This window comes from Thunnus thynnus, chromosome 2 (assembly GCF_963924715.1).
Source record: "Thunnus thynnus chromosome 2, fThuThy2.1, whole genome shotgun sequence".
Lineage (NCBI taxonomy): Eukaryota > Metazoa > Chordata > Actinopteri > Scombriformes > Scombridae > Thunnus > Thunnus thynnus.
The window spans coordinates 17,986,692-17,999,346 of NC_089518.1; the positions used below are offsets into that span (position 1 = coordinate 17,986,692).

Here is a 12,655-nt window from a genome sequence, read left to right on the forward strand (position 1 = left end):
AATAGTCCAGCATTAGTCAGAAGGAAGTCATGCTGCCCTCCATCACGGCACCCCTTCATTGACTGCTGCATTGGATACACTATCCTATTCAAATAGCTGTCATCTCCCACACTGCAGACTGACAGACCACTGGATGTCTGCCACCTCTGGAGCAATGGGCCTTTCCTCAGCAACCCCTGTCAACTTAACACACACACACACACACACACACACACACACTTGTAAGTACAGAAAACACATACTGTATATAGACATCCATATGGGTTACACACGCACACACACCTCCATCCTCAGCCCTGTGCTCAGACAGCAACCCCCACAAGGACACCCTGTCAAAACCTCTTCCTTTTCACTTCCTGTCTCCATGTGCTGTGGATCCCACAGCCAGGGGCTTTGAAATCTGTTTCTTTTTCTGCTTGTTCTGGTCTGTTTTTTTTCTCCATCTAACACAGATGTGGGTTTTTCTTCCCCTTCTATTCAACAATGCCTTTTGTTCACCCTTTCTGTTAACATGTGTCAGGTTGGGCAGCCTTGACATTTTCCATTGTGTTTTTGTGCGAAGAAAGATGCTGTTTCGTAGGATAGGGTTTTACATCTCTTACTGCCTACCTCTATAAGGTTGATATTTTCTGAATCATAATTCAAAAAAACAGATTTTACACTCACCTACACACTACTTACTGAAAGTATATGTGTGTATGGGTAAGACTTTTCATCTCTTTGTGCATCCTGTTGTTTGTGTGTGTATCAAGTGCCCCTGAGTAACAAAATTTCATGAATTCATTGACATTTTGAATACACACACATTTATTTGTATTGTGTGTAGAAGTGTCTCACTAGACTGAATCTATTTTTTTTTTTCAGATTTTTGCCAGGAGAGTGGCTTAGAAGTGTCTACAGAGAATTGCAAGGCGGGAGATGACTTCATAGTCGCATTGTTCAACATATTCACTTGCCTGAATAATGTTCCCAAGGCCTTGACTCAGGCCCTTCAACCATACCTGGAGAGGGTTTGCATATGGGGACATCTCTATACATTGGCAGGTAAAGTAACTACCAGCTGCTGTATAATGTTGTAGTTCAGGAGTCATTACTACAGGCTGCTGTATTCCCAACCAATATTACTGATATTATATCGATGTGGAGGTTGATATACAGTTTATTTTACTAAAGACTACTGTACTAAAAACTTTCATGTTCATAGAAATGAAATGTCATTAAATAATATGTGCAATTGTTGGGACAAAAAATGCGTTTGTGGAGCACAGGATAAACTTTGATATCTTTCATACTTTCATTCCTCAGTGTTCAGGACAGTATAATGTACTATGTAAGATAATACAAAATGAAGTGATGATAAAATAACAAGTCAGCGCCATCATTTCCCGTTGAGTTGGAAAACTGATTTCTGTCACACTTCCCAGGCTATTGAGACACAAATTTCTTTCTTGGGTTGGAGAAAATGGATGTATGAAACTTCTCTAACTTATTTCAAAAATGTATACAATATGTAAAATACGAGTAATTCTGCCCACAAAGAATATCTCTATTTTTCGTAGGCCCCATGTTGACATTGCATGCACGTGAGTTAAAGAATGACTTTAATATGCTGTTACAGAGACTGCAATTACTTCCCAACTCTTTCTTTTTTTTCCCGCCTCTCTCTGGTACAAGCTTTGATACAGAGCTTAATCAGAACTCCTGTGGAGTATGGAGCTCTTTTTGGTGGTGATTTTTATATCCTGGGTGAGTGGTAATTATTGTAGCATAAATTAGGGTGATTGGAGAAGAGTATTTGGATGGAGACAGAGCAAGGGAGGGGTCGACAGAGGAAAAGAAGGAAAAAGAGATAGAGTGAGCCAGAGAGAAATTCTCAATGTCATCCAATCATCATTTATCCTCACAGGGCAATTAGTTTAATTATTGGACCGTGCCAAATCTTTGTATTATAATTTTGGTTACAGGATACCCCCAGTGCCCCCATTTCTATTTAAACTGTTCACTGATTTAACTTTCATAGATTACGTTGAGAGTTTCACCATTTCTCCATTTAGACTGATGTTTCATCACACAGTAGCAGGTTGTTTCAAATCAATACGCTAGTCAATACGGTAGCTGGCGGTATAAAGTCTGAAAACCAAGTGACTTTGAAAAATAGGTGTAGGTGTCACCTGCCACAGAGTGCTTCTCCTTCAAAAAGCTAAATCATTTTCTGTTCCGCTCTCCTCTTTTTCTATGGCTCTGAGGTCACACATTTGTAAAGTGTCCCTTGAGATTTCAGAGCACTTCCGATGCCGCCACTGTACTATATCTTTCTGTTGTAGCCTTTGGTTTTACAGCCGATGCTGTAGGAAGTTTATGGGTGCCATACAACTTCATGCTGTAGCTGCTCTGCTATCAATATGAGCAGGATATGAAAGGGCAGAGTGATGAAAGACATAGTGCACCTGGAGAACGTAGTAAGATTTCTATTGTCAGGCCACCTGGGTTTGATCGAAAACATCTGAATTTAACTTGATATCACTTGCTTTATTACAGATATTTCAACAGAATACCACAGCACTGCTATTTATGTCTCTGTATTTTCCCATTGTTTGAAAAGTGGCGTCATTTCTGACACAGATGAAGTACACTATTATGACTAGATGGATTATAGCCTTATACATGATTTAAGACCTTGAATGGTATTAAAAGCTTTTAGTTGGAGGTCTTATTTTTTCATGGTGAAATGAGAGACTTCTTTGTGCTGCATGTCCACTTTTAAAATAATTAAATACAGGAGTACTTTTTCAACATGCAATATGTCTGTGTAATAAATTCAACTGTGCATAATTTGTTTTACCAGTTGAGCTAAGCTCTGACCAGCAGCTAATCACTCTGTCAGTTAGTGGTCTCTGAATGTCAAAAAACACAATGGCACATGTGCCATTGTAGGACACAGCTACAAAGAATCAGCTGCATTAGTTCAGTCAGTGGAGCAGACATTTTCCATGCCAAACATCTAATCCCAAATGAGACAATTAAGTACTTTTTTAGCCTGTTATTTGGGTTTCTTCTCACAGTGTCTTGACTGGCCCAGTCCTCCTGACAACTGGTCACAACCTAACATGAACTACATGCTTCAGCTAAGCTTTATATTTTTTATCAAACAACCTTCTTTACCTGCAAAATTCATTCACCTTTTTTGTCAGAAACAACAGGGAGTGTACCTGTAGTGATCAGCTGTGTACGGGAAATAGTCACCAAGTCTACCAACAGCCTCCTGGTACACCTAGTTTCCATGGTGATGGGTTGGCAGGCCACAGAGGAGCCCAGTGGAGCCACGTTCAAGCAGGATGTACCGGAGAGTGTCCTGGCTAAAGTACCCAAGGAGTGGAACTACACATCACTGGAAGCACGAGGAAAGGAGACTGCTTCTAAGTGTACGCATGGACTGGGTGTATTTTCAAGAAAAGCGAGATATCAGAATTTTTTTTAGGTTTCTACAAAAACTAACAGCTAATGTTTCTTTCTCCTTCCAGCTGTCATATCTTTAGCCATTCAAGCCTTATCCTTCATTTTCACCAACCTGCCCTTGGTTGTAGCATCCTTGCCTCTCCCCATCCGCTACCTCTTCCAAGTGGCAGAGAAGCACCTCTCCCAGCATAGCCGGCAGCTGCGCTTAGTGGGCCTGTTGCTCTGGGCCCTACTAAACTGCCTGATCCAGGGCCTGGAGGACCCAGACACAATAGAACAGATCAGTGGGCTGGCCCTGGACCGTGGGGCAAAGGACCGCCTGGCCCTGCTGGCTGAGTGCCTGCAGGCTTCAATGGGCATTCAACAGAAGGTAAAGGAAAAGGTTTGAATAATAACAATAATTGCAATAATAAGGGGTCTTGTTCACCAAAGAGCGTAAGGTAGGACATTATAGTGGACTATTGTGGTTAAGTGGGAGTTGTGTCTAAAGGTGAAGCTTGTGGTTATGTTCCAAATCTCACCTGTGGTCATACGGTATGGTTAACTGAAAGAATGAGATGTTAAATATAAGTGGCCAAGATGAGCTGCATCCTGTGTAGAGAGTCACAAAGAGAGTAAAACAAACTAAAATGCTATAAAATATAAATGAAAAGCAATTTCACTGAAAAACAATTTAAAAAAAAAGTGGATTTTTAAAAGTGATTTAAAAGACGAGACAGAGTTTGCAGCCCTGATCTCCTCAAGAAGGTTATTCCAAAGTCTATACTTGGTATGAACAAGCTGAAAGTATACATTTTTTTACTTATACATGTTTAAAAGAAATACTGACATGGTAACCCAGATAATAGTTGAGCTGATGTGTGCCACGTGTTGATTTTCTTACTCATTTACCTTGGTTGTCCATTTGGCAGGGTGTTCCCAAACCCACAGTGCACAAAGTGCTGCAGGCTCTGGAGGAAAAAAGACCCAAATGGACAAACATGCAGCTGCAGAAGGCCCGCAAACTTTGCTCAGACAGGTGAGAGGTCAACTGTGGGGATTTAGCAATAGGTCAAATTCAAAATGGTATCGATTTTATATTAGTATAGTATTTTATATTAACGTTTTCATGCATTCAGGAAAGTGCTATTATGCGTAATCCATCACTAGTCTCACTTGATATTGATTATTCATGTGAGGTATCATTTTATTCAGACCATTTTGATCATAAAAACAGCTTTTTATAAACTGAATACTAATTTCCCAATAGATAATTTTAGTGATTTATCAATAGTAAGATGGAGGTTGAGGGTTGGTGGTCTGAAGGAGGAGGTTCAAACAGATCAAACTGACTGATGATGTATTTAGGCAGTTGACATTCAATATAGATGCTGAATAAAACAATGGAAAGAGTGTGCAGCGTAGATATGCCTTTTTTAATTGAGCATTCAAATTATGATGTATCGTATCATTGTGATCATTTTTCATAGAAAACCTCTATGTGTAAGATCAATGTATCTCTGCGATGTTTGTTGTGGTAAATGATGGACACGCAGTCTGACTGAGTGGACTGCAGGCTGGAGTGATGGGAAAACAGCTTTCACTTTGGGCTGATCTGTGACCTTTGGCTCAGCGCTTTGTAGCTCGTTCCCAGAAATTGCGTCTCTGGTTGCTCACTTCATCATAACAAACTCTGGATGCATCCGTCTTCATAAAAAGGTGATTCAGTGTCCTAACACAACATCTACAATTAAAAAAAAAAAAAGAATGAAATAAATAAAAACACTGAGAAGATAATGGGTAGTTCTAGGAAATCCTGTCTGTTTCAGTGACAGGAAGAGCAGGCAAGACTGGAGTAAAAAAAAGAGAAGAGACAGAGCGGTGGAGAGGTGGGAAGGGGGTTAGGCGGAAAAGTGAAAGAAGAGTGATTATGTATCACCTGTCGGAGGCATTCAGTGGGATCATTACTATTCATTAAACTAACCTTCACAGGGAAGTGACGCCTGGCTTGTAAACAATCAGAATACAGTGTCAGAAAGAGAGGAAGAGAGGGAGAGAGAGTGTGTGGTGGATGTAATAACTCCAAAAACAACTGGCACTTCACTCACTGGCATCTCACGTGCACACACACACACACACACACACACCCCTACCCAGAGTAAACCCCTCTACAAAGAACATTTGCCCCTTGTGAGCCCTCCCACCCTTGTTCCCTCATCCCACTTTCCCTCCTTCCTTTCCCAACTGTAACCCCCTCCCCACGCCACCCACCTTGTCTTTGCAAAGTAATTTGTAGAAGAGAAGATTATTGTTCTCCATCATGGTGACCCTGGCTGGGCTGACGGGATGCATACACAGATGAAGATGAATGCAGTTATTCCTTGGCGGAGGTCTGCCTCTTTCAGGGCACATTGGCCCTAATGACATGATTGATAGGCTGTCCCAAATCCGGAGGGGCCCTCATTAATCACCCCGCTGACTGAATCCAATCATCTGCTTCACCTGCACAGTGATGGACAGGAAAGGATACAGCGCAGGTGCTGACACGGATGCACAGCCACCATCGTCGACAACACCACCGCTGGGCCGCCAGGCAAAAGAATGAGGGGATGTATGGACGAGACAGGACTCCTCTTCCTTTGCCACTCTCAATGTCAAGCAGCCAATGGCTGGCTGACAGGCAACACCGTTTCTGCCACCTTATAATTACAAAGGTGGAGAGAGAGAGAGAGACATGGACAGCGGGAAAGAGAGAGAGAACAATGACAGGAAGTGTATGTGAAGGAAAAGGTTTGATGGAAGGTAGTGTGATATCCATCCATAGAAGAAGGGCAGGAAAATGATGCAGGTGTCTGCCAGGGTTGGGGACTGTACATGCGTGAGGACCTTGACACACAATTACACACACACATATACGCACTTAAGAACACACACACCAATCATTTTTAGTGCACCAGCATCCTTCGGTCAAAATTCCCCTATGTATCTCATGAATAGTAATGAAAACAGTGAAAATTATTTTATCAGTTGCTCATAATTTGTATGTATTTCTCACTCACTTTCACCAGTGTTACCCTTGACCAGGCTGCCTGGTTTTCAAACAAGTTTTTGGAGCAAAGAAATATTTCTATTTCTATTCTTGCCAAGAATTGCATTTTGAGTCGATTTGCCCTCTGGAGTGAATGGTTTGTCTAAAAACTAAAAAGAACCCATTTATTTTAAACTCAGTAGTGATTCAGTTAATTTTCTTCTGTATAGCAAATTCTAAATTTTATCCCAAATTCCTCTCTAAACTAGAAAATACTTCCTTAGCCAGAGGTGGTATGCAGATACAAGCTCACCCTCCCTCTTTCCGTTTTCTCCCCTTTCTCTTTGCCCCACTCTGTGTTTTTTCTGACTTTGTGATTTCTCTCCTCTTCGTCTCCTCCTCTTCCCGTCTCTGTTTCTCTCTCAGCGTATTTGAGCGAGGAAGGGAGAGTGGAGTCGCTGCAGCTGAACTGACTGAGCAGAAAATAGGCCTGATGCTGCTGGAGGTCTGCCACAAAGCAGGTGGCAGGGACTACCTGAGGCAGATCTATCACATCATCCAAGGCAATGAGGTAGGGAAGCACTCCCTCTCCCCAGCAATTAGGTGGCTGCTGGCCTGAGGCCGCAGGCTGTTCAGGAGGGGGAGACAGAGGGAAGAGGGCTGCTGCCTGTGCGATGTCTGCTTGTTCTGATCTTCTGTTGTTCAGGTGACCTCAAGGGTGCAAACCTACAGTGATTTCCTGTGTTATACACTCACCACATGTGGAGGAGAGGGAGCCACATGGAGTTACCACATTCAGTATAGAGCTCTTACAGGGAGATCAGAGTGAGAAAGAGCAGTGATTCTTTTTTTTTTTTTAAAAAAAAATCAGAATTCACTTCAGAGAAAAAAAGTTAAACAAAATAAAAAGTAGCAGTTCCCAAGAAAGTGCCTAAGTTAATTCAAGTAAATCAAAATGTAGATGTTATATGTTGTGTATATACAGAGTTTAGTGATATTTTTCCTCAAGCAGATGGTAAAACATGCCCTCTAGTAGGATTGGACTCTTGAAAGTAAGTAAAAAGTACATAGTTAAAAAGTACTTACCTTATTAAGAGAATTTTTTTGGCAACTCGAATTCCAAAACACCTCTTCGGGTAGGCTTTTCCTTTTTTTAAAAGCCAACCAAAAAAACAATATATGCTATACTGTATCACATGTTCCATATAGAGGCTGCGCCTTTCCACAATGGCTCTTTCGATCTGGGAGAAAACCAATTACAGGATAATGCTGGTGATATTCTGTATTTTTGCTACTGTCAACTAATTCCATGAAAAGACCAAAACCAACAGTGCTTTAGTCTGTCTCTATACATTTACCATCTTCCTCAGCCTGTCTGTGGTACTGAGCCTCAAGCCCATTAGTTCCTACTGAAGATGTATATATTTAAGAACGTCTCGAATGGTGGTCTACGGCAGAGACGAATAAGCTGTACTCTATTAGGCTTTGTCTACACAAACAATACTTGGTTTTAGTCTTTTCATGGGATTTGTTGAAGTTAAAAAAAAAAACATATCACCAAACTAATCCTTAAGTACTGTAGCATAAAGTTTAATTATCTGTTGCTGTTGCGGAATGTAATCACAAATAAAATGCATTCAAAACCAAAAAAATAATAGCAACTCATGACAATAATAAAAATGATATTGACAGTACTAACAAGTTGACGGAGAGTAATTATACACATATCGTGTAGATGCGAGGCTATTAGAAGACGGCATTAATGAAAAAAAGTAACACCTCCACACTTACTCCAAGCCACAAAAGTTTAATGATGACAATGTTTCAATCCTACTTTGATCTTTGTCAGGTCAAAATGTTTAAAAAATGGAAAACGCACACATATTTATACATTATGCACACCAATAGGCTGACAAACTCTATGATGGCACGTGTGGTTAAACATCCAATCTACAATAAACAACCCCAAACAATTAACATTTAATAAAGTACATAGAAAAAGTACACAGAAAAAAGAAGTAATACAAAAGTCATACAAAACAATCACAAATATCAGACATACATCTTATATATAAACATTATATCAGATTCATCATCCCATACATGTATATATGTATATATATATATATATATATATATATATACCTGTATATCAGAATCTACTACACATACGTTCAAAAATATATTGTAGAAAATACCCATATTCTTGAATACTAATAGACAGGGCTTTCAATGGTTGTCACAGAATAGCACATATAGTATAGGTATAAGTTTAACAGTAGGGTGTCTTAAGAGCTAGGAGAAGCTGTGTCCTATAGACTGTCTATGAGGACACACAGTGGAATAACACAAACATAAGCACCCTATACATTACACTGCTGTTGATGGAATCCATAAATAGCTATAACTCTGCGTAGCAATTTGATAGAATATGAATGGGATTCCCAAGTAGCCTCTGAGTTACCCTTCGCTCAGCTCAAGTATCTCTACTCACCCAAGGTCGAGGCAAGAACATGCAGGTCAGGGGCAGACGGGGCTGGTGGTGAGGTGGAGGGAGAGGCGGTTCGGAGGCCATGTCAAACTGACGGATGGGAATATAGTGAATTCACAACAGGATGCCCATGTACACACACACACGCACACACACACATACACATTGAGACATACACACATTCATTACTTTATACTGTACATCTTGCAGGACACCAACAACAGCTCTGATTAATTTCTACTCTTGTGAATAGTCAGTCAAACTGGAAGTCACTGAAGAAAAACTGTCAGAAAATCGTCATTATCATTATTGCAGGTGAAAAATAAATATTACAATAGCAAAAAATGTTGTAAATGTCAATATACTGTATGCTGAATGTCCTAGGGTACTGTATACTCTGTTGCTCTTTCAGTTTGGGGAAGTTTAGTTTACTTGTACATAACTTTTTCGCCTCCCTCTGTTGGTCTTAGTGTCAACTTTTTTCTTTACAGAATATTTTCTGTCAGTCATGATATGGATTTTTTTAAACCTTGCTCCTTTCTGTCTCTCCTGTGTTTCTATCCTCTCTCCCCTTCTGTCTTGGATATAGGAACTGCTGATGTCTAAACTGAGTGGAGAAACAGACTCACCCGATGATCCTCCTCACTTGGTGAACTTTGACCTTGGCTTTAATGGTCATGTGGGCACTACCTGTTTCAACCCGCTCCACCAATTTGAGCATATTGGAAAAAAGAAGCTGGATCAGGTTAGTCAAGTGAGGTGATATTTTTAGGTTATCATCACGGTTTATTTTGGGAGCAAAAATTAATTTAGTTTTTATTTTAGCTCTATGAAATATCTGAAATATTGTAGCGATTCTTTGGTGCTTCTTTATGTCTTTAAACTTTATACTGTGTAGGTGTACTTGTGTTGCGCAAGGTCGTGTCATTTTACTTTCTCCTAAGGCCAGAAGCGTAATGTTGAAGGTTAGGAGCTGTTTGAGTCTCTAGTGAACTGGATACTGTGGCAATCTCTGAAGTTGTCAGGTCTTTCTGGGGCTCAGCTTCCCTATTCTCCATAGGTCGCTGCCTTTTCCAAGCAGGAGTTAGGCTGGCAGGAAGAAAAGAATGCTGAAAAGGTGAAAAGATGAGAGAAATGTTCCTTTTTTATAAAAAATGAGTTATGTTAAAGGAGAGTGCAGTCTTAAAGTGCGCTTCTTTGGGGCTTTGAACCGTATACCCTCTTACCCCAAACTTATCCCCAAGAGTGCCACCAGGATGTTCACTTAATTGTCAGATTTTTTTTTCCTCCTTAAAGGAGATATCTGTAGCTACAGGTAGTTTTAGTTCAATGTGAAAGCTGTCAGCTACTCCCTCATTTCCCTCCTACTATCAGGGGAAATACTGCTGATATCACACAAAACAAACAACAAAGGCTAGTATTTCCTCAAGACAGGCTTGTGTGTGTCTTTCTACTTTTTAACATGGATTAAATGTATTTATACATTTGTGATCCCTTGTAATGTAGCTGCGTTGACGCTATTGTTTTTCAAAAACAGACACGTTTTAATCCTAAGACTTGGCCTGTTTTCGGCTTATCACAGGAGGCTGCATAGCTTTGCATAGAAACACCTTATTAAGAGAATGATTAAAATGCCTTCTCCGCTTCAGGTGCCTGTGTTGTTTGTCAAATAAGATGGAAGGAGGAGAAAAAAAAGTTACATCCATCAATCACCTATGAGGAAGGAGCAGAGGGGGAATGGGTGGATGGAGGGAACGAGTTGAGTTCTCCTCCTTTTGTCAATAAAACTCAGCCTGGAGTTAAGAGTGACATTTTGGCAATCAAAGCAATCTGATTTTTATTTGCTTTCCCAATATGGTGCTAGTGCCAAGTGTGTTTTTCTCTCTCTCTCTCTCTCTCTCTCTGTGTGTGTGTGTGTGTGTGTGTGTGTGTATGTGTTTAGGCAAAAAAGAGAGAGCAAGAGAGAGAGAGTAAGAGATAGAGAGAGAGGGGGGGTTGGCGGGGTGCCATTGAAGATGGAGAGAAAAAAGCAGAGCAGTCAGAAGAGTAACGACTACCTCCCAAAATTGATTTATCTTTCTATAAATGATGGCTACATCCCCCCAAATGGATTTATAAATTAATTGCTGTCTTATTGGAATAAAAACCTTCTTGTGCGGACATGATTGATCGCCTGGTGTTGGTGGCCTGCGCTGGGGATCCCCCTCCTCCTTTGTTAGTGGGTCCCAGCTGGAGCGGTAATGCACTGATGGTATTAACCCTGATTAATAACTAACAATACGCTATCCTCATACATCAACAGAGTGCTGTGGTTGACTGGGCATGGGACTGGCCAAGGCTGCTGCCAGCCTTTCAGGGCATGAGTCAGGTCACCTTCAAAACTCTGCTGGCTAACAGGTAAAACAGTAATTTCACTTGTTACATATACACATGTTGATTGACCACGGGGTGTGTCTTTTTTATGTTTTTAATTTGCTCCTCACAGGTGTTTTTGTCATTTCATGAAATAAAAGCCCCATTCCACAGAGGCATGTGATGCATCAGTTGTGTCTTTACCTGTACAAAATGAGGTGCTTACTTGGGACTTCTAAAGCAACGTTCCTTCCACCCCCAAATTCCCTTTTGACAAAAGTTTGGCATAAGCTTCAGTCATTGGGGATCATATAGCCTAGCTGCTCTTCATCAGAGGTTCAATCTACCACTTGTTCAAAGGCCATGGGCTCTTGTGGCTTCCAGGCTGAGCTGTGGAAAGAACTCTTTGGAAAAAGGATATTGGAGTACTATAATATGCTGCGTGTGGTGAATCATGGATTCCTTTCGTTGTGGATGCACATGCATGTATGCGACCGACAACTGGAAATGTTTGCAGATTTTGGTAATTGAGGTATGCCCACTCTCCTAACAAGACAAATAAGTAGTTAGGGATGGAAAAAGGGCAGCTAGCTCAGATCTTGGTGTCACCTGATTGAAGAGTTTTTCACCCAAGTCCACCGATCATGTCCCACCCCCCCACCCCCCTCTCCTGTTCTGCTCTGCAACGGGCATAAATATTTATGCAGGTATGTGACACATATTAGATGGCAATACTTCAGGCTGTTCCCTGTTCTCCATTCACAGCTGTCACGCTGCCAGCTATCAGGGAGCCATGGGGCTACTGCACCTTGTCTCCACGCCTACGCCCAATCCATTCTAAATCACCGCCATTGTAACACACACACACCTTTCTAACAAAGGGCAAGCTCTGCATCTGCCAAGGACACAGGTCTAATAAGGGTGAAGTACGCAGCTCTATGCTGTGCTGTGACGAGCTTTGTCGCCCTCATGCCTCTACCCCCCCCTTCCCACACACACATACAGTACACGCGCACTCCATTCTTTCCCCCCTTATATGCTGCTTTGTTGCATGTTAAAACAGATACTGTCATTGCTTGACCGAACCAAATTAATGTTGGGGCATTCATGAATAGAAGCTGAATGAAGTGGATATGAAGTCACATAGGAGGAGAGAGAGAGAGAGAAAAAAGAGATTGGACTTGCAGTTTGAGAGTGTGAGTGACATAAAGAGAGAGAAAGAGAGCAGTCAATACTGACAGGGCACCAAAAAAATATGAGGGAGGATGGGAGTGGGAGGGGGTAAAGGTTATATAATTCACCCTAATCTCACAGTATCAAAATGTCTGAGATTCTGTCATTTGCCTCAT

General features: G+C 41.1%; 1 protein-coding gene across 6 annotated transcripts in view; it reads left to right on the forward strand.

Annotated features, from left to right (window-relative positions):
* kiaa0825 (KIAA0825 ortholog) overlaps positions 1 to 12,655 on the forward strand; it is a 124,647-nt gene that overhangs the window by 47,209 nt on the left and 64,783 nt on the right. For 5 of the 6 annotated variants that reach the window (XR_010931098.1, XM_067607411.1, XM_067607419.1 and 2 more), the window contains 7 exons: positions 865 to 1,044; positions 3,192 to 3,422; positions 3,522 to 3,826; positions 4,368 to 4,474; positions 6,890 to 7,034; positions 9,544 to 9,699; positions 11,257 to 11,351. Coding sequence is in view for 5 of the 6 variants with exons in the window: in XM_067607411.1 (XP_067463512.1) it covers positions 865 to 1,044; positions 3,192 to 3,422; positions 3,522 to 3,826; positions 4,368 to 4,474; positions 6,890 to 7,034; positions 9,544 to 9,699; positions 11,257 to 11,351 (1,219 nt within the window). In the remaining variant the exon portion in view is untranslated. The remainder of the gene's footprint in view (positions 1 to 864; positions 1,045 to 3,191; positions 3,423 to 3,521; positions 3,827 to 4,367; positions 4,475 to 6,889; positions 7,035 to 9,543; positions 9,700 to 11,256; positions 11,352 to 12,655) is intronic. The other variant, XM_067607436.1, reaches the window with a different exon arrangement.